The following is a 21,668-nucleotide window of genomic DNA, read 5'->3' as shown; positions in this document are numbered from 1 at the left end:
TAATTCACCTGGTCAATCTATGCCATGGAAGGAGCAGGTGTTCTTAATGTTTTGTATACTCAGTGCATATTAGCATTTTCACACTTCCTGTGCAAATCATGTCCAAGTACCTTCCAATGCAATCAATTTTTAAATACTTTAGGATGAATTCTTCTCTTTATACTGTAGCTGCCATAACCAACTAACGCAGCTCTGAGTTTTCTGTTGTGTACACTGCAGTATGTGGTCAGTCAGCAGTGCTTTTGTCCAATAAAATGTTTTTTTTCTGCCCTCAGTAAAACCACAATCCCTTTCGGAGTCAGTGGTCTGTGTGTGTAATGGAAAATGAGCCTTTCTCCGCTAATTCCTTTTCCATCCGTGTTATGAACACTGTGAATGTGAAATGCTGTGGTTATGGCTCTGAAGGCATCTCTTTCTGCTTAATGGAATTCTGAATGTTATTTTGAGCAAGTCAATAAGATGTGTCGTTAGTTTGTGCACAGGCTGCAAACTTGTTGAAATATTTCCTTTTTTTTTAGGGGTAAATTCTTCCTCTATTGCTGCTTGGATTATATTTATCTTGGCCTAAGAAGATTGCCCCACTTCACAAACAACACACACACACCTCTTAATTGCTCTAGCAAACAGTAGCTTGGTGGAAGGATGGGTCATAGGGCTCCTTGGTGGAAGGAGGGGTCGCAGGGCTGGTTTTTGACAATAATGGCCTTACGACAAGGGGACGATTGTAGCATTGTGAAGAGGGGGTAGACAGGATGGTGGTCAAGAGGGGAAAGGGAACTCATGAGGAATAAGAGGTATGTCTTTGTGCATTAACCCCTGTGAATTGCCCCACACTTCTCTGCCTTGTTATTTTCTTGATTATAAGGGCGGTCACAGTCAACATAACAGAGGAAAAGTTTGCACCAGTTGCCTGTGTGTATGTGTGTCCATGCATATGAATAATATAATATAATAATAATATATGAAGTGCCATTTGCTGAGTTAAAAAATAACTGTGTGTGTGGTGTGTGTTGTGTGAGTATTTTCATGTATAAAAATGCATTACTTGAGTGAAAAAATAACTGTGTGTCTGTGTGTTTTGAGGGAACACTGCACACAGTACCCTCACTGACTACCTAGGGGAGTTTATTTTGAAAACCCACTACCAGCTGCCAGGGTCTGGGGTGAGCTGCTTTAAGTAAGGGGCCCCACCTGCATGCTCCTATTGGTCGATATCCTATGACATGGGTGTGGCCGCTCTGTGTGGGCCCCCACCCGCAGTCTCATTGGACAGAGGGAGAAAGTCATGCTCTGAAACCCCTCCCCACTCTGCTCTTTACACACAACAACAAAGCTTGTGCTATGAGAGGATTCTAAAGAGGTATTTGCCAAACAGCCACCGCATCCCACTCTCCCTGATGGTACCTCCTTCTAGGAGAGAGACAGACAGGCAGGGCTGAGATGAGAGAGAAGTGACTGGAGAAGTACTGGAACTCAGACTGGAGTGGATACTCTGACACCCTCACATCAGGTTACAGTGGAGAACACCAGAATTGTTAAAGGTAAGAGAAAGTTGCTTTTTCTTCTATTTCTCTGCTAGTTGAATGTACTGTTATTGATCGTGGGTAGAAGTTGGTCATTCAAATAAGAATGGGTTGTTTTAATCGTAGAACTGAATAGATAGGAAAGTGTTATTTAATAGTCTGAACAAATCAGGCATACAGGTTGGATTTGGTGCACTTAATGACCATCTGATAGACATCTGCACTCTTAGAAAAAAGGGGTCTTCAGCTGTCCCCATAAGAAAACCCTTTTTGGTTCCAGGTAGAACCCTTTTTTGGTTTCCAATTAGAACCCTCTGTGGAAATGGTTCTACTGGAACCAAAAGGGTTCTATCTGGAACCAAAAAAAAGGTTATTCAAAGGGTTCTCCTATTGGGACAGCCAAATAACCCTTTAAGGTTCGAGATAGCACCTTTTTTCCCCCTAAGAGTGTGACCTCTAAAAATCGATTGTCTATCACACATGCATTACCTCTCAACCCCTCACACACACACATATAAACTCACTCACTCACTCACTCACTCACTCACTCACTCACTCACTCACTCACTCACTCACTCACTCACTCACTGTTTTGGCCCAAGCATTTAAAATACAATGCTGTTTTTCCTCCCTGCGTGAAAGCCCCACTGGCAGCTTTTATCCTATGGACTTTTGTCCTGCACACGGAGTGGAGATTGAGACCCTGTTGCTGTTGGAGAGACACCAGGACAGAACAAACTGGATGGAGCGATAGAGAGAAAGTGTGTGTGCGTGCATGTGTGTGAGACACAAAGACACAGAAAGAGAGAGTTGGGAGGAGAGAAAGAGGGGTTAGGTGGAGGGAGTTGTAGAGGGAGTCATAGAAGTTGGCTTTAGTTTCTAAACCAAGTCCAAATAGAAGACAAGGAATGAGGTTGTGTGCTGGAAAAACCACACAGTCAGCATGTCCATACTGGATGAAGAAAATATCCCTTTTTTAAAGAACAGAACAGAGAGAGAGGGAGTTAAAGACAGACATGCTGTACACATACATGTAAATGGTTATTGAGAACACGAGAAGGGCCCACAGGATGCCATAGGATATCCAATTCATCCAAGTCACTGCCCCCTCCAGTTGTAATGTGTGTCCCAAATGGCAGTGTATTCCCTATATAGTGTACTACTGTCGGCCAGAGCCATTCTCGAGTCCACAGCACTTTGTAAGTAGCACTTTGGGTTTGGGAAAAAGTGCATCACAAATAAACTGCATACACGTCACCACCACAGTTAACGAGAGAGAGAATCATCTGATCTTTGCAGAATAATCCGTCCAGGAACAGCTGAAAAAATTGGTAGTCTTCATGTTCACGTTCTACAACATTCTTCACAAACCTTATATCAGAGCCCAATTCCCAAGGCTGAAAACTATGAACTCTTTGTTTAAGTGTAGCAGCTGATGGAGCAACGTCAAGGTAGCCTGGTCCCAGACGTGTTTGTGCTGGCCAATTATGGTCATTGTCACATCGATAGGTGTTGGCAATACAGCACAAATAGACCTTGGACCAGGCTAACTTCGAGGTGTTCCAGGAACAGCAATCCAAACAATGTGTGTATGTGCCCATCACATGTCAGTTGTTTGTCCCTCAGCCCAAACTAATATCTGAAATGTGATATTCTGCAGCAGAGGCCTCAATGTTTTAGAACATATCTTCTTGAGGCCTCAATGTTTTAAAACATGTCTTCTTGGTGAGGCTACCGTTTTAAGTGTCATGTGTTCAAATTTAATTTGTCGTCAAGAATGCTGTGGACGGAGATGTCTGGATTGCAAAGTTTATAATGATGTGAGGAGGCTGTGTGAGGAAGAAGGCTGCATTTATCCCCAGGACAGGGCAGTGGTGGGAACAGGAAGAAACAAAGCCCTGAAATTGGCCGCAAAAATATTGAGACGTCCTTGTTCTAAGACCTTGATCTAGAAAAGTCCCGAAATTATGAAAATAGTGAAAGCTCCAAGTACTCTAACCTGGTCTTAGATCTGCTTGTGCTGCTATGGTCCATAAAACTTGACAAGGTAACAAACAGATCTGGGATCAGGCTAAAAGTACTGAAGTTCATTTATTTGAGGTAGCTTACTGTAGGTTACAGTTGGATGGGGCTTATGTGGGGAAAGTGTATATTTTTCCTTCTGTTTCTCCCAAATGGCTTTCCTGTGAGGTAGGCCAGTCGCTCTAAGCAGTGACAATTAAAATTTGTGCCATGGAAATGTGGAGAGGTTTAGGGTAGGACTGTAACCGATTGTGCTATATTCTATCCTCTGTGGTGAGACGGTGGGGAATAAGTGTGTGTGTGTTTGTGTGAGTGAGTGTGTAGCTGTCTCTCTCTAAAACTGTCTCTCTGTCTGTCTCAAAATTACCATAAACGTACCTACTGATACCCTATTAACATGAATGTAAACCAATCAGGTACTGTGTTTGCACTATGGAGGACAATCTCAAGACAAATAACACAACTCGTATCAATGCCTGCCTGTTTTATCATGATGCCGTTGAGAGATTGAGATGATCATAGCAACAGCTGCTGGAGTGTTGATGTGACTCAACGCTGGAATGTCTAGCTATATGTAACGGACATGAGTTGGTCATGGTTGCTCATGGTCACGTGATAAGGTAGCCCTCCTGCGACTTAAAAATCAGTGTCAAGCCCTTTGCCCTAGAGAGAATTTCATTTTGGTCTAAATGGTCTAGACGTTGGTTTCTCCCGCGGCAGTCCTGGGTTCATATCCTGCCAGTTACATGTACATGACAGTAGAAGTTATGGTTATGTCTGTAGCAATACACCACAGTTAAAGTGTTGTATGTAGCGATGCACCATAGTGTGGACAATTCAGGGGGTGACGTACCGTTAAGCCAAGAGGCTTGAACCTCTTATCGAGGTTGCTAGGTGTTGGGTTAAAGGGGAATTTCACCCTGGGGAAATCTGGGCTTGTTTTCATCATGTCTGAGGCATTTCTAGGACAGCGAGATGTGTTTCATCTCACTGATTCGTATTCTGGCCCCTGACCCTCCCCCACAAGGCATTTTTTTTTAAAGGAGGGCAACACTAACAACACAATCCTTTGGGCAAAACTGAAAGAACTGTCCAGATCGCAATGGCTTCAAGTGATCCCTCTTATCAACATGGAGCACTTTTTGATGTAATATTAGCTACATGGTGACATTCAATCATACGTGTTTAAAACGGAATATAGAGAAGAGTATTCAAAACAAAGAGTTGGATAGCTAACGTTTAGCTATAGCTGATGCCAGCACCAAGAGAGCAGATGACAAATACAGTGCCTAGCTATGTTATTTTTCCTGCAAGCCACCTAGCAAGCTAGCAAAATGTAGTTTATCTACTGAAACCCATACTGTATTGCTGGCTGACATACTACTGTGTTACAGTGGGGAGAAAATAAAATTGACTTTTCTGTTTGCTAACTTAGCTATTTAGCTAGCTAAACAACTACTGGTAGCCATATCTATGACTAAAAAATAGAAGAGATTTACAATTGGAGATATTTTGTATCGTCATTGTAAAACGTCTTCTCTTTTTAGTTGTAGATTTGGTTACTAAACAGCAAGCTACAACATTACAACCTGCCAACTAAACCTAGGTTTACCAGCAAACGTTACCAGGCTGTATCACATCCGGCCGTGATTGGGATTCCTATAGAGCGGCGCACAAGTGGCCCAGCATTGTCAGGTTTCGCCGGGGTAGGCCGACATTGTAAATAAGAATTTATTCATAACTGACTTAAATAAAAGGTAAAATAAAGTTACATAAAGGTCAAAAAAAAAAAAAATCCAAACAGTTTACTAGCAAACAGTGAGGAGAAACAATAATACAGCAATTTACTGTTTTCTGTTGTATTTAGACAATGTGCCACGCTGCCATCTTGTCTATTTCAAGTCTTCTCTCATTTACCAAGACAGGTCTGTGTCATCAAGACACCCACTTGTCTAGATCAATGAGAGAAGACTTGAAATAGACAAGATGTTGACAAAACATCTTTGAGTAAATCACAATACATTGTGTAACAATCTGTAGCTACATTTCTCTGTACTTGTGTGTCTCTACACCTGAGACACACTCGGACACACTGAACCTCACTGTTCATACAATTTATTTGGCATGTTACTTTTACCATATAACATTCTTGTGGAATACCCAGTTCTCTTGAGTTAGCGTTAAAAAGCGTACACTCAACTGTATTTTAGATTTTGACAAATAAACATTCTTTGGATATCTGAATGCATCTGTTTGATGCATCAGAGTCCTTTACAGCTTATATGAATATATTTTGTGAATCCATAAAGGCAGACACATTTTGAAGATTAACAGAAAAGATCTATATTTATTATATTTATTGTTCTACACCAGGGCTCTCCAAACCTGTTCTTGGAGGTTTTCACTCCAATCATAATCTAGCATACCTGATTCTAATAATTAACTGGTTGATAAACTGAACCAGGTTAGTTACAACTGGGGTTGGAGCGAAAACCTAGAGGTGTTCTACATGGTATTATGCTGAGCCATACTAGCTGCGTTTACACAGGCAGCCCAATTCTGATATTTTTCCCACTAAGTGGTCTTAATCACATCAGATCTTTTTCAGAACTGATCTGTTTGTTTTTTCACTAATTGGTCGTGACGAAACAGAATTGAGCTGCCTGTGTAAACACAGCCATAGTCCTTTGTCTGGCTTTGGTACACTGGCAACGGGGTTCAGTATTTTTTTTTATTTCACCTTTATTTAACCAGTAATCCAGTTGAAAACAAGTTCTCATTTACATATGCGACCTGGCCAAGATAAAGCAAAGCAGTGCGACAAAATCAACAATACAGAGTTACACATGGGATAAACAAATGTACAGTTAATAACACAATAGAAAATCTATATAGTATGTGCAACTGAAGTAAGGAGGTAAGTCAATAAATAGGCCATAGTGGCGAAGTAATTACAAATTAGGAATTAACACTGGAGTGATAGATGTGCAGATGATGTGCAAGTAGAAATACTAGTGTGCAAAAGAGCAGAAAAAAATAAAATAAATAAATATGGGGATGAGATAGGTTGTTGGTTGGATGGGCTATTTACAGATGGGCTGTGTACAGCTGCAGCGATCTGTAAGCTGCCCTGACAGCCGATGCTTGAAGTTAGTGAAGGAGAAGTCTCCAGCTTCAGTGATTTTTGCATATCGATCCAGTCATTAGCAGCAGAGAACTGGAAAGAATGGCGGCCAAAGTAGGTGTTGGCTTTGGGGATGACCAGTGAAATATACCTGCTAGAGCACTTGCTACGGGTGGGTGTTGCTATGGTGACCAGTGAGCTGACAAGGAGGAACTTTATCTAGCAAAGATTTATAGATGACCTGGAGCCAGTGGGTTTGATGACAAATATGTATTTGTAAGTCGCTCTGGATAAGAGCGTCTGCTAAATGACTTAAATGTAAATGTAATGTAGCGAGGACCAGCCAAAGAGAGCATACAGGTTGCAATGGCGGGTAGTATATGGGGCTTTGGTGACAAAACGGATGGCACTGTGATAGACTGCATCCAATTTGCTGAGTAGTGTTGGAGGCTATTTTGTAAATGTCATCGCCGAAGTCAAGGATTGGCAGGATAGTCAGTTTTACGAGGGTATGTTTGGCAGCATGAGTGAAGGAGGCTTTGTTGCGAAATAGGAAGCCAATTCTAGATTTAATTTTGGATTGGAGATGCTTAATATGAGTCTGAAAGTCTAGCCAGACACCTAGGTATTTATAGTTGTCCACATATTCTAAGTCAGAACCGTCCAGAGTAGTGATCCTAGGCGGGCGGGTGGGTACGGGCAGCGATCGGTTAAAGAGCATGCATTTAGTTGTAATAGCATTTAAGAGCAGTTGGAGGCCACGGAACGAGCGTTGTATGGCTCGCCTGGAGGTTTTTTAAAACTTCTTTGGGATAGGGGGCAGCATTTTCACTTTTGGATGAATAGCGTGCCCAGAGTAAACTGCCTCCTACTCAGTCCCAGATGCAAATATATGCATATTATTATTATTAGTATTGGATAGAAAATACTCTGAAGTTCCTAAAACTGTTTGAATGATGTCTGTGAGTATAACAGAACTCATATGGCAGGCAAAATCCTGAGAAAAAATCCAAACAGGAAGTGGGAGATTTCCCACAGGTTTGTAGTTTTTGAACTCAGCCCCTATCGAATACACAGTGGGATATGGGTTATTTTGCACTTCCTAAGGCTTCCACTAGATGTCAACCGTCTTTAGAACGTTGTTTCAGGCTTCTACTGTGAAGGGGGGGCGAATGAGAGCTGATTGAGTCAGAGGTCTGGCAGCAGCCTCGATCTCAGTCACGTGCATTCACATGAGAGGTAGCTCTCGTTCCATTGCTTTTCTACAGACAATGGAATTCTTCGGTTGGAACATTATAGAACATTTATGATAAAAACATCCTAAAGATTGATTCTATACTTAGTTTGACAAGTTTCTACGACCTGTAATATAACTTTTTGAACTTTTCGTCTGGACCTGAACGCGCGTTTGGATTTGTTTACCAAACGCCCTAACAAAAGAAGCTATTTGGACATAAATGATGAACTTTATCGAGCAAAACATACATTTATTGTGGAACTGCGATTCCTGGGTGTGCATTCTGATGAAGATCGACAAAGGTAAGTGAATATTTATAATACTATTTCTGACTAATGTTGACTGCGCAACATGGCGGATATTTCTTTTGGCTGGTTTGGGCTCTGAGCTCCGTACTCAGATTATTGCATGCTATGCTTTTTTCTGTAAAAAAAAATTGAAATCTGACACAGCGGTTGCATTAAGGAGAAGTGTATCTAAAGTTCCATTCATAACACTTACATTTTCATCAGCATTTATAATGAGTATTTCTGCGAATTGATGTGGCTCTCTGCAAAATCACAGCATGTTTTTGAACTACTGAACACAACACATCAATGTAAAATGAGATTTTTGGATATAAATATGCACTTTATCGAACAAAACATACATGTATTGTGTAACATGAAGTCCTATGAGTGTCATCTGATGATGATCATCAAAGATTAGTGATTAATTTTATCTCTATTTGTGCTTTTTGTGACTCCTCTCTTTGGCTGGAAAAATTGCTGGGTTTTTCTGTTACTTGGTGGTGACCTAACATAATTGTTTGTGGAGCTTTCGCTGTAAAGCATTTTTAAAATCAGACACTGTGGCTGGATTAACGAAAATTGTATCTTTAAAATGGTGCCTAATACTTATGTTTGAGAAATGTGATTTATGAGTTCATGTTGATTTATATTTGGCGCCCTGCAATTTCATTGCCTGTTGGCGAGAGGTTCCGCTAGCGGAACGAGCGGAACCCCAGTCCTAGACAGGTTAACACAGTGTCCAAAGAAGGGCCAGATGTATACAGAATGGTGTTGTCTGCATAGATGTGGACAAAGAATCACCCGCAGCAAGAGCAACATCATTGATATATACAGAGAAAAGAGTCGGCACGAGAATTGAACCCTGTGGCACCCCCATAGAGACTGCCAGAGGTCCGGACAACAGCTCTCCGATTTGACACACTGAACTCTGAGAAGTAGTTAGTGAACCAGGCGAGTTAGTCACTAGAGAAACCAAGTCTGTTGAGAGTCGAAAGCCTTGGCTGCACAGTATTGTTTTTTAGCGATGGTGGTATGATATCGTTTAGGACAGTGGCTGAGGTGCACCCGTGACCAGCTCAGAAACCGGATTGCATAGCGGAGAATGTACGGTGGGATTCGAGATGGTCGGTGATCTGTTTGTTCACTTGGCTTTCAAAGACTTTAGAAAGGCAGGGCAGGATGGATATAGGTCTGTAAAATTTGGGTCTAGAGTGTCTCCCTCTATGAAGAGGGGGATGACCACGGCCGCTTTCCAATCTTTAGGAATCTCAGACGATACAAAAGAGACAAAAGTTGAACAGACTAGTAATAGGGGTTGCGAAAATGGCGGTGGATAATTTTAGGAAGAGACAGATTGTATAGCCCAGCTGATTTCTTGGGATCCAGATTCTGCAGCTCTTTCAGGGCATCAGCTGTCTGGATTTGGGTGAAGGAGAAGCGGGAGGGGGGGGGGGGGCCTTGGGCCAGTTGCTGCGTGGGGTGCAGAGCGGTTGGCTGGAGTTGGGGTAGCCAGGTGGAAAGCGTGGCCAGCCGTAGAGAAATGCTTATTAAAATTCTCAATTATGGATTGTCGTGGATTTATCGGGGGTGACAGTGTTTCCTAGCCTTTCCTAGCTGAGAGGAGGAGCTCTTACTCTCCATGGTCTTTACAGTGTCCCAAAATGTTTTGGAATTAGTGCTGCAGGATGCAAATTTCTGTTTTAAAAAGCTAGCCTTTGCTTTCCTAACTGACTGTGTATATGGGTTCCTGACTGAAAAGTTGCATATTGCGGGGAGTATTCAAAGCTAGTGCAGTGTGCCACAGGATGTTTTTGTGCTGGTCAAGGGCAGTCAAGTCTGGAGTGAACCATTAGCTATATCTTAAGATGGCGAGAAAGGCACTTTTGAAGAACATCCAGGCATCCTCTACTGACAGGATGTGGTCAATATCCTTCCAGGATACCCAGGCCAGGTTGATTAGAAAGGCCTGCTCGCAGAATTGTTTTAGGGAGCATTTGACAGTGATGAGGGGTGGTCGTTTGACCGCGGACCCATAACGGATGCAGGCAATGAGGCGGTGATCACTGAGATCCAGGTTGAAAACAGCAGATGTTGTTTATGTAGATTGTACCTGGTAGGTTCCTTGATCATTTGTGTGAGATTGAGGGCATCTTGCTTAGATTGTAGGACGTCCGGTGTGTTAAGCATATCTCAGTTTAGGTCACCTAACAGTACAAACTCTGACGATAGATGGGGGCAATCAATTCACATATGGTGTCCAGGGCACAGCTGGGAGCTGAGGGGAGTCTATAACAAGCGGCAACAGTGAGAGACTTATTTCTGGAGAGATGGATTTTTAAAAGTAGTAGCTCGAACTGTGTGGGCATAGACCTGGAAAGTAGAACAGAACTCTGCAGGCTATCTCTACAGTAGATTGCAACTCCGCCCCCTTTAGCAGTTCTATCTTGAAGGAAAATGTTGAAATTGGTGATGGAAATTTCAGAATTTGACGGGCTGGGGAAGCTGAGACTCTTTGTGCTTATGGCGAATGGTCTGGTCCTGTATGCGATGAACGACTAGCTGGATAAGACTCTGCCAAAAGTTGTGTAGGGCTTCTTAACCACCAACTGTTTGGTCCTCTTGCAGAATATTTGCTGGTACTGCATGTCTCCTGGAAAGACATGGTTGTTGTGTTAGCATTTTACACATTTTGTGGAAGGTACGTAGGGCAACATGCCTTTGTTGATGTCAACCGAATGGGACCAACCTGCTTTTAAAAGGAAAGATCAGTCAACAAAGTGAATGGGGTGGGGAGGGCTGAAGATTTGAAAAGTCTATATAGTCTGTATAATCACAACCCTGCGCAACAAAACCCTCTTTCTTATCTCAAAAGTGTTGCCCAATGACAGATCATTCTTGTCAATAGTAGCCCTTTGTCTTTATATATATATTTTTTTAGAATCTGCAGAGAGATGAATGATGTGGTTGTGTCATTACTGTTGTAGTCTTGATATTATACCTTTCAGTGTCCCTTGGTGGTTTCTGTCCGATAATGTTGTTGTGCTCCATAACCACAAGATGTATCCGTTCCCCCATGCTTGTGTAGCCAAAATGACCTTCACCTTGTGCAGAGCTGGGGGTTGGAAGCACATGATGGTGGAATCAGAATCTGTACCACCTACAACAAAATACAGAACGATACACTATTTAACCACCCCACTAATTGTATTGACCTCTTTTAGACTGGCTAGTTTACAATAGCTAACATCGCGTAATTAGCGTCACTAAATAGGCAGCAAGATTGCTATCCAACTGAGACTGGCTGTGAACCCAACATAGACTATTTCTACACATTCATCATTGTTAGCTATATCGACAATTATATTTTTGGTAACGGAGTGTTTTCCAGACCCAGTCCACCTGGTCGTGCTGCTGCTCCAGTTTCAACTGTTCTGCCTGTGGCGAGGGAACCTGAGACCTGTTCCCCGGACGTGTTACCTTGTACCGGACATTCTGTTTTCATCTCTCTCTCTCTTAACGCACCTGATGTCTCAACCTCTGAATGATTAGCTATGAAATGCCAACTGACATTTACTCCTGAGGTACTGACCTGTTGCGCCCTCTGCAACCACTGTGATTATTATTTGACCCTGCTGGTAATCTATGAACTTTTGAAGAATAAACTGGCCTTAAATGGTCATGTACTCTTATATTCTCCACCCGGCACAGCCAGAAGAGGTCTGGCCACCCCTCAGAGCCTGGTGCCTCTCTAGGATTCTTCCTAGGTTCCTGCCTTTCTAGGGAGTTTTTCCAAGCCACCGTGCTTCAATATCTGCATTGCTTGCCGTTTGGGGTTTTAGGCTGGGTTCCTGTATAGCACTTTGTGACATCTGCTGATGTAGAAGGGCTTTATAAATACATTTGATTGATTGATTTGATGGCTACCAGATTGAGCTACTCTTATTTGCTAACATTAGCTAGCTTACGTTAGCTAAAGTCAGTCAAAGATAGAACGAACCAACAAACATGTTTACTCTGCTGAAGATAGTTACCAGTCTAGCAGTGACTCCCATAGCATTGATTGATTTGATTGAATAGATGGATACCACATTGATCTACTCTTCCTTGCTAACATTAGCTAGCTTCTCTCTCAGCAGACAAAACATTAAACAGCTAGCAGCAAAGTAGATTGGTCACGAAAGTCAGAAAAGCAATAAAATTAATCGCTTACCTTTGATGATCTTTGGATGTTTGCACTCATGAGACTCCCAGTTACACAATAAATGTTACTTTTGTTCCATAAAGAATCATTTTATATCCAAAATACCTCCATTTGGTTGGCGCATTATATTCAGAAATCCACAGGCTCGAGCGGTCACAACGGGGCAGACGAAAATTCCAAATAGTATCCGTAAAGTTCGTGGAAACATGTCAAACGTTTTTATAATCAATCCTCAGGTTGTCTTCACAATATATAATCAATAATATTTCAACCAGACCGTAGCTTTTTCAATAGAAGAGAGAGAAAATGTCAGCTCCAAGCTGCTCGCGCATACACAACGCTGCTGGCACCCAGCCATCCACTGACGCGATGTGATCTTTCTCGCTAATTATTCCGAATAAAAGTCTAAAACTATGTCTAAAGACTGTTCAGACCATGTGGAAGCCATAGGAAAAGGAATCTGGTTGATATCCCTTTAAATGGAGGGAAGGTATGCAATGGAACAGGGAGCTTTCAAAATAGAAGGCACTTCCTCTTTGGATTTTCCACAGGTTTTCGCATGCAATATCAGTTCTGTTATACTCACAGACAATATTTTGACAATTATATGCATATTCTAGATTCTGGTCCTGAGAAGTAGGCAGTTTCATTTGGGTACATTTTTCATCCAAACATCAAAATACTGCCCCCTACACTCAACAAGTTAAAGATAGAACGAACGAACAAACAAACAAACATGTTTACTCTGCTGAAGATAGTTACCATTCTAGCAGTGACTCCCATAGCATAGGCGCAATTGATTGACAGTGTGAATAAATATCTCAGGAAGATAGATTGTTAAAAGAAAACTAATTTTTGCGCTTGTTTGTAATGAGGACAGCCAGGCACAGAACACCACACAGGCATGACAAACTTTACTGAATAACAAGTATTGTCCCAAAAAATGTGTTGTTCGTTCAATGTACACAGTCTCCTAGTCCGAATTTGCGGGCACACCCCGTCTACCTTGGTGGGCAGTATCTGCATTCGCTATGAATGCCGGACTTTGTGGTTCACTATGAGCAGACAAATACACAGGAAGTCAAAACTTCCCGATTCTACCAGTGAAATGAAAAGGTGCTAGTTCTAGCTTGTGGTTTGGATAATTGTGACGTTTATGACAAAAGCAGAATGTTATATAGTAATGTCTATATGCCATGGCAGAGCCAAAGTGAAATTCCCCTTTAAGGTCGCTATGTCACCCCCTTCTTTTGGGGAGAGCATGTATCAATGCTTCTCTATATGTCCCAATGCTTCTCTATAAGTCCCTCACGGGTGTCATTCCACTTTTGACACCAATGCAGCAAATTTGGTGGTAGCCCCGTCCAGGACTCAAACCCAGGTCCATCAACTGTCAACTGTCAAGGTCTGAACCTCTTGACGAGATCTGTAGGTTTTGGGTTAAGGTCCTTACAATAGTAACAGTTATGTATGTATACTGAACAAAAATGTAAACGCAACAAATAAAGTGTTGGTCACATGTTTTATGAGCTAAAAGATCCCAGAAATGTTCCATATGCACAAAGAGCTTATTTCTCTCAAATTCTGTGCACAAATTTGTTTACATCCCTGTTAGTGAGCATTTCTCCTTTGACAATATAATCCATCCACCTGACAGATGTGGCATATCAAGATGCTGATTAAACAGCATAATCATTACACAGGTGCACCTTGTGCTGCGGACAATAAAAGACCACTCTAAAATGTGCATTTGTGTCACACCACACAAAGCCACAGATGTCTCAAGTTTTGAGGGAGTGTGCAATTGGCATGCTGACAGCAGGAATGTCCACCAGAACTGTTGCCAGAGAACTGAATGTTAATTTCTCTACCATAAGCCTCCTTCAACGTTGTTTTAGATAATTTGTTAGTACGTCCACCCGGCCTCACAACCGCAGATCACGTGTAACCACACCAGCCAAGGAACTCCACATCCGTCTTCTTCACCTGTGGGATGGTCTGAGACCAGCCACCCAGACAGCTGATGAAACTGTCTGTAATTAATTTGTGGGGAAAAACTCATTCTGACACCCATGGCTCCAGCCCTGCCCACACCCCTGCCCAGTCATGTGAAATCCATAGATGAGGGCCTAATGAATGTATTTCAATTGACTAATTTCCTTATATGAACTGTAATTCAGAAAAATCATTGAAATTGTAGTATGCTGTGTTTATTTTGGGACGTTAAACGGGTGTCCTGACTCTCGGAGGTCATTAAAGATCCCATGGCACTTATCGTAAGAGTAAAACCATCACGGTTACCATCACGGTTACCTAATAATCCCCAGTTTACAATTGGCTCAATCATCCCCCTCCTCTCCCCTATAACTATTCCCCAGGTTGTTGCTGCAAATGAGAACGTGTTCTCAGTCAACTTACCTGGTAAAATAATGGATAAATAAAATATATTTTTGTCAGTATAGCTTTACACCACAGCGAAGGTTTTACATGTAACTGCTAAAATAATGGAAACACTCAAGTAAATGAGGGCTACAAAGTATATTTAACGCATTGAATGCTTCAACACACTGAGTTAATTAAGCAAATAACATCCAATCATGCTTGGGTCATGTTTAAAAATACTGGGAAGGTCGTTAGTTTGGCCAATATTTTGGCTACCATGGCTTTGAATGACAATGCCCCCATCCACAGGGCACGAGTGGTCACTGAATGGTTTGATGAACATGAAAACAATGTAAACCATATTCCATGGCCCTCTCAGTCACCACATATCAACCCAATTTAACACTTATAGAAGATTCTGGAGCGGCACCTGAGACAGCGTATTCCACCACCATCCACAAAACACCAAATTATGGAATTTCTCCTGGCAGAATTTTGTCGCAACCCTCCAATAGTGTTCTAGACACTCGTAGAATCTATGCCAAGTTGCATTGAAGCTGGTGGTGGCCCAATGCCACAAGACACTTTATGTTGGTGTTTCCTGTATTTTGGTAGTTACCTGTACGTACAGTTACCAACTCATAAGACAGGTTGTTTTGATTGACATTTCCAACAAGAAAAATGGGCTTCCTCTCTTTCCTTCCTAACATGTCACTGTCTTTCCCTCCTGAAGATATTAGTGCTGTCAAAAGTCAACTTTGAACATAGATGCACGTGTCCTATGCTGTACAGTGGTACTCTGCCGTCACGGCTCCATGTCTTCAGACTAAATATCAGCGATGCGGGCAAGGCTTAGCTTAGTTAGGTGTTGTAAGACTTCTTTCATCTCTGTGAAAATGCCTCTGGCAGGACAATGTATCTATCATCTCTATGTCTCTATCGACCATCGCCCTGTAATTCTTTCACTTGTTTATATCGGGGCAATTGGTGCCAGCAGTGTGTAGCTACGGGAATAGAACAAGTCACAGGTGGTGTGTGAATTGTTGTGGGTTACATGGCACAGGTCATGTGCTTGTGTGTGTGTAACAAGAGCTGTATAATCTCAATACATACCATCGACACAGGATATGTACTGTACTGTAGTATGCACATGTATGTGAGTGATCTTTGTGAATCTATGCTTAGTATGTATGAGCATGTGTAGTGTGTGTGTGTGTGTGTGTGTGTGTGTGTAGTGTGTGTGTGTGTGTGTTACTGTGCTTATCAGGGTGTGTGTGTTGGTCTACTTTTCCAGCGGAGCTGTTCAGTCAGTGTTTTTTCGTCTTCTGTTTACTGCATAGCTGACATTGTTTGGGTCTGTGGCTGCGTGCGGCTGTCACTGTGGTCCCCCAAGAGGCCAGAGAGTCTAGCAGTCACTGAGCCTGGTGGTCAGGAGCGAGAGGGAGGGGGTTAGGGTTTGAGAGGGGGAGATGGGGGAGGACAGACAGAGAGAGGGTGGGGGTTAGGGTTTGAGAGGGGGAGGACAGACAGAGGGGTTTGAGAGGGGGAGATGGGGGAGGACAGACAGAGAGGGGGAGGGGGTTAGGGTTTGAGAGGGGGAGATGGGGGAGGACAGACAGAGAGAGGGTGGGGGTTAGGGTTTGAGAGGGGGAGGACAGACAGAGAGGGAGGGAGGAAGGGGAAGCTTGGGATGAGGGAAGAGAGTAAAAGAAGAGCGAGAGGGATATATATGGATGGTCAGGAAAGAGAAAAAGTAAAATAAGAGATGGGGAGAGATGAGGCAAGAGGGGAGAAGGTAGGATAAGGAGGGAGACAATTAGAATAAGGAGGGATACGTGTAGGATAATGAGGGAGAAGGTTGGATAAGGAGGAAGAAGGTTTTAATAAGGAGGGAGAAAGTTGGATAAGGAGGAAGAAAGTTGGATAAGGAGGAAGAAGGTAGAATAAAGAGGAAGAAGGTTAAGATAGGGAGGGAGAAGGTAGGATAGGGAGGGAGAAGGTAGGATAAGGAGGGAGAAGGTAGGATTACTTTTTATTTTCTTTATTTGACCTTTATTTAACTAGGCAAGTCAGTTAAGAACAAATTCTTATTTTCAATGATGGCCTAGGAACAGTGGGTTAACTGCCTGTTCAGGGGCAGAACGACAGATTTGTACCTTGTCAGTTTGAACTTGCAACCTTCTGGTTACTAGTCCAACGCTCTAATCACTAGGCTACCCTGGAGGGAGAAGGTAGGATAGGGAGGGAGAAGGTTGGATAAGGAGGGAGAAGGTAGAATAAGGAAAGATAGTAAAGAGGAGAAGAGAGGGGACAAAGTAAGAGGAGAGAAATATATGAGAAGAGAGAGAAAAACTTGAGAGAAAAGTGGGAGGCCAAGAGAGTAGAAGAGAAATGAGCCAGAACAATGGCTGTCTGTATTTATTTTTATATGTAGGAGTGTATTGGGTTCCATGGCTACTGGTCTCAACAGTCTCGGAGTTATTTTGAGATCTGTATTTGGAATAAGGGCTATAATCAAGAGAACATCAGGTCTACCGCTGTTGTATGCAAGCCGGGAGGGTTCACTCTGATGTGTGAGTGAGAGAGAAAGAGAAATAATATATGAATGAGATGGAAGTGAAGGCTAGTGCCACAAGTTCATAATAAGCTGTCTACTCGAAACCCTAGGGCAATTTTTCATTTGGAAATACTAGAACCTAAGCACAAGACTACCAGTAGGGCCATAATGCAATAATGATGTATTGGAAGGTCACAGAAGGTTATGTAATAACTACATTTGTAATTAGCGATTATTGTGTGTAAATTTCCATAGCTTAAATATACCACGGCTAAGGGCTGTTCATCGGCATGACGCAAAGTGGTATATTGGCCATATACTCAAACTCCCAAGGTGCCTTATTGCTATTATAAATCGGTTACCAACATAACTAGAACAGTAAACAAGTATTTTTGTGTCATACCCATGGTACACTGTCTGATATACACACGGCTGGAATGCTGCTACAGCCAATCAGCATTCAGGACCCAAACTACCCAGTTAATAATTTCAATTTAAGCATGGATACCTTTTTTTTAAAGACCTGCACTCTGCTCTCACCAGTATAATTTGAATTCAGTTTAAACTGCAAGTCTTTCTTTTCTTTAAAGAGTTCTAGTTATTCCGACTCAGATGTGATCTTAGATGTGATCTCCCTATTTTGAATCATGGAGAAATGAATTGTGGTTAACATGCTTAAGGTAATCAGCAAGTTGATCAGCAATTTCTCACCTCTTCCTTTGTCCCGTTTTCACTCTCTTGCCAGTCAATCACCTGATTTACACCACAAGAACAGAGTCACAACACCTGTAGAAGTTGGCAAAAGGGAAGACACTCAGACTGGCACTCAGACTACCAACAACCAGATAATGTGCCAACAAACAATGCTCACAGCTGAAGCCTGCAAATGATGGACAAACAAAATGGTAACAGCCTTTAAAAACATATGAAATGTATCAACAAAAATTGGCAATGTTTTTTTTAATTTGTTGGTTATCTATAACTGTAAGTTAGATTATTCCTAAATATATGGTTTATGGTATGATCCACATTCTATAGTGCTTATTATGTGTCAATACTATGGCAACAAGTATTGAAACACTGCTATTACTCTTTTAGGAAATGGGCCCAAAGCCCCAGAGAATAGGGTGAAGGGGAAGCCTCCTCCGTACTCGGTGGAGACGCCCTATGGCTTCCACCTGGACCTGGACTTCCTCAAGTACGTTGACGACATCGAGAAGGGCCACACCATAAAGAGGGTCCCCATCCAGCGCCGGAGCAGGGGGCAGAGGCCCAACACACTCCCCAGACACCTCAACCTCTCTGGGCTTGGCTATCGGCCTACCCCCTGGGGCTCCACTGGAGCTCTGGCCCCCAGGTCTCGCCTAGCCGACCCCCACTATGGCTCCTGGGCTTATGATGGCAGGTCGTCAGCCTCCTCTGGAAGGTATAAGTCTGTGGCTGAGATGGAGGCCAGTATCCGAGCCTTTGATGAGCAGCCCTTGGGGGAGCACATCAGGCCAAATCTCCTGCGGGCCACCAGCCTACCTCTCACCGTTCTGCTGAGGAAAGATTCCGAGTCAACTGAAAACACGGCCAGTCTCCGAAGCTCCAGAGACCGTCTCGGAGGAAGGGACATGTCCACAGAAGACAGCTTCTACTCCCTGGACTGTTCATCCGACTTTCGTTCAAACCAAGACTTTTCTGGAACCCTCCGCCGACTCACCGAAGCCCTGGAGCGCGTTGGCGAGCTGGAGGAGGAGGTCCAGGTCATCCCGGAGCTCAAGGCACAGATCTGCATCCTGCAGGAGGAGAGGGAGAGGTTCCGTCTCGGACTGAATCCCCGACCCAGATCCCAAACCCTGGTCAACGGGGCCAAAAACCCCTCTTATGCGACCTCTGATCTCAAAAGACCCAGGAAAGAAAGTAATCTCTTCACCCACAACAACGATGTCACCGATGACGACTCTAACCAGACAGACGAATGGAGGACGAGCACAGACCTAGATGAGCTACTTACAGTGACATCCCTGCAAGCCAAAGTGGCCATGCTGGAGCAAAGGCTTCATGAGAGCAGCTTGGACCTCCAGAACGCCACCTTGCTGCTGAGAGAACTGCAGGAGGAGGGCCGGAGGAAGGAATTGAGGATGAAGCAGCTCACCAGAAACACCGAGGGCTGGGTGAGAGCGGAGAGAGTCCCAGTGGACCAAGATGATGAAGAGACCGATAATTACTCGAGGTGGTCTTTAGCAGGTGCTCATGGTGCGTCCAGTCGAAAATTGTTTAATGAAGGAGAATCTTTGTCGACCAATGCAGTGTCCATCGGAAGAAATAGACAAAACTCTAGCACTCAGATCGAGGGCCTTGGAGATCATCACATTTGGGTTTCAGCTAGCTCTTCCATGATGGAGGCCCAAGCTGGTCAACACAATTCAGAAATGGCGCTCCATGGCTTTGACAGAGAACCAGGCCTGGCAGTAACCACGGAGCACATGCCGCAGAAAGAAGGCTCCCCAGGTGGCATGGAGCAACCTGTGGCAGCCCTCCACGTGAAGAGGATCCAGGTTCTCCTGGAACAGCAGTGGGGGTGTCTGTGTGGGGGGACAGCAACAGAGGAGGGCAAGGCCCTGGAGCACCCAGACCCCAAGGTCAATTCGCTACAGGAGGAGATGATGAGTCTGGTTCATACCCTTTCCTCTTACTACAACAATGGATCTAGTGACGGAGAGGCTTTTCAAGGAGGTATGGTTTATCGTCACAGAAATTTGGGTTGATTTCCAGAACTAGCATGCTCAATGGAGAATCTCCATTGAAAGTGCGTTCTAGTCCAGGAAAAGCCTGGACAATAATGTACAGTCTACATGAACCATGTTTCCATCCACAGTTTTTACGTGAGTAAAGTCATATCGCACTAAAAAACAAAAATCACGACCGCTGTGATGGAAACAGTAAGTTTTGTCACAGAAATGTAAATGCCGACAGATCATTTCTTTATTCGACATGGCGGGATCTTTTTGTGGTGTCGGTAAAATCAATTATGCGAGAAATGGCGTTGGAAACGCCTTCATGTGCAATGTGTGTGGTCCCCAACTACGACGCAGGAAACCATTCAGTTTATTAGGCTACAGAGGAAATTAAATAACGTATGATGATCTTGATCTTGATGCTCTTTCCAATAAATATCTCGGTTCTTATTCTATCTAGTGACATGATAGATGCTTGACTGCCGTTTGACAAAAACAAATATTAGGCTATCCATGATACTCTCATCATGTATACTAGGCTACCCACACAGACTAGCTGTTGGCTAGAGCGCACGTGCCAAGACCATAGTAGGCACATTTGCTATTTAACACAGTTTTTGTGACAAAAATCTGGGTATAGTTGAAAATGCTATGGAAACATGAAAACGTAAGTGAAAAAAACAACAATTGTGTGTGTACTACGTCATCACGCAATAATTTTATATCCACAACAAGTCCGTTTGTTGGAAACACATCACTGGTGGGAAAATGTGCATACTTTCTTCACGCATTTTTAAAAACAATATTCGCAAGAAAATCTGTCGCCATTTGGATGGAAATCTAATCTAGTGACTGGCGCTCTGATTTTTTCCCAATGTTTATTTTATAGTACAGGGCTCTTTTCTGTCTTTCATAAGTTATTAGATATATATATATATATTCCGACTCATTGGAATGAGTCTAACTGTAACACAATCCATTCCCAGTGTTTTTGTTTTACTCCATTCACGTCATGTCAGCACATTTCACTCATAGCTTTGAGCTATTTCTCCATCTATCCTGAAAGACCAGGTCCGATACGCGAGTCAATGGCGGAAATTCACCGTGCGCAAATTCCATTGCCAATTTCAAAGAGACCACTTTCAGACAACTTTATTTTCCTTTCTCAAATTCAGACCCACAATTTGCTATGCAGTGTACATTGATGGTTGTAGTTAGTCTGGCTTTATTGCATTATAGTTGTTTTTTTATTGATGACTGTAACTCTTCCTTAATGTTTGTACTTAAGGATTTTCATTTTTTGCCATACTGGAATGCCCTGACTCAGTCCTAGGAGACTGAACCAGCACCAGTACTTCCCATTTCTTCCTTTCTTCTAAAATGAGAGCAGTTTGTCATAATTACAGGGAAACTATTTCGTTCTCATGCAAAGAACAATTCGAAGCTGCTATGGAAAGAACTCACCAGACCCATTTGTTTCATTAAAGCAGGGAAATGAACCGAAATGCAGTTTATATATAGTTATCATCCAACTTAAAAAAAAAAAACTCCACTCAAAAACAATATTTTTCAAAAGATGAAACAACTAATACCAACAGTTTTTGACTAG

At 42.8% G+C, this 21,668-nt stretch overlaps 1 protein-coding gene across 1 annotated transcript in view; it reads left to right on the top strand.

Annotated features, from left to right (window-relative positions):
- The first annotated feature begins 1,338 nt into the window (after positions 1-1,338).
- Positions 1,339-21,668, top strand: part of LOC135516841 (KN motif and ankyrin repeat domain-containing protein 4-like) — a 31,173-nt gene continuing 10,843 nt past the window's right edge. Inside the window, exons 1-3 of the mRNA XM_064940962.1 lie at positions 1,339-1,541; positions 18,082-18,241; positions 18,435-20,057. Of these exons, the coding sequence (XP_064797034.1) occupies positions 18,223-18,241; positions 18,435-20,057 (1,642 nt within the window). The 5' untranslated portion in view covers positions 1,339-1,541; positions 18,082-18,222. The remainder of the gene's footprint in view (positions 1,542-18,081; positions 18,242-18,434; positions 20,058-21,668) is intronic.

This window comes from Oncorhynchus masou, chromosome 3 (assembly GCF_036934945.1).
Source record: "Oncorhynchus masou masou isolate Uvic2021 chromosome 3, UVic_Omas_1.1, whole genome shotgun sequence".
In the NCBI taxonomy this organism is placed as follows: domain Eukaryota; kingdom Metazoa; phylum Chordata; class Actinopteri; order Salmoniformes; family Salmonidae; genus Oncorhynchus; species Oncorhynchus masou.
This window is presented reverse-complemented; position numbering and strand designations above follow the sequence as displayed.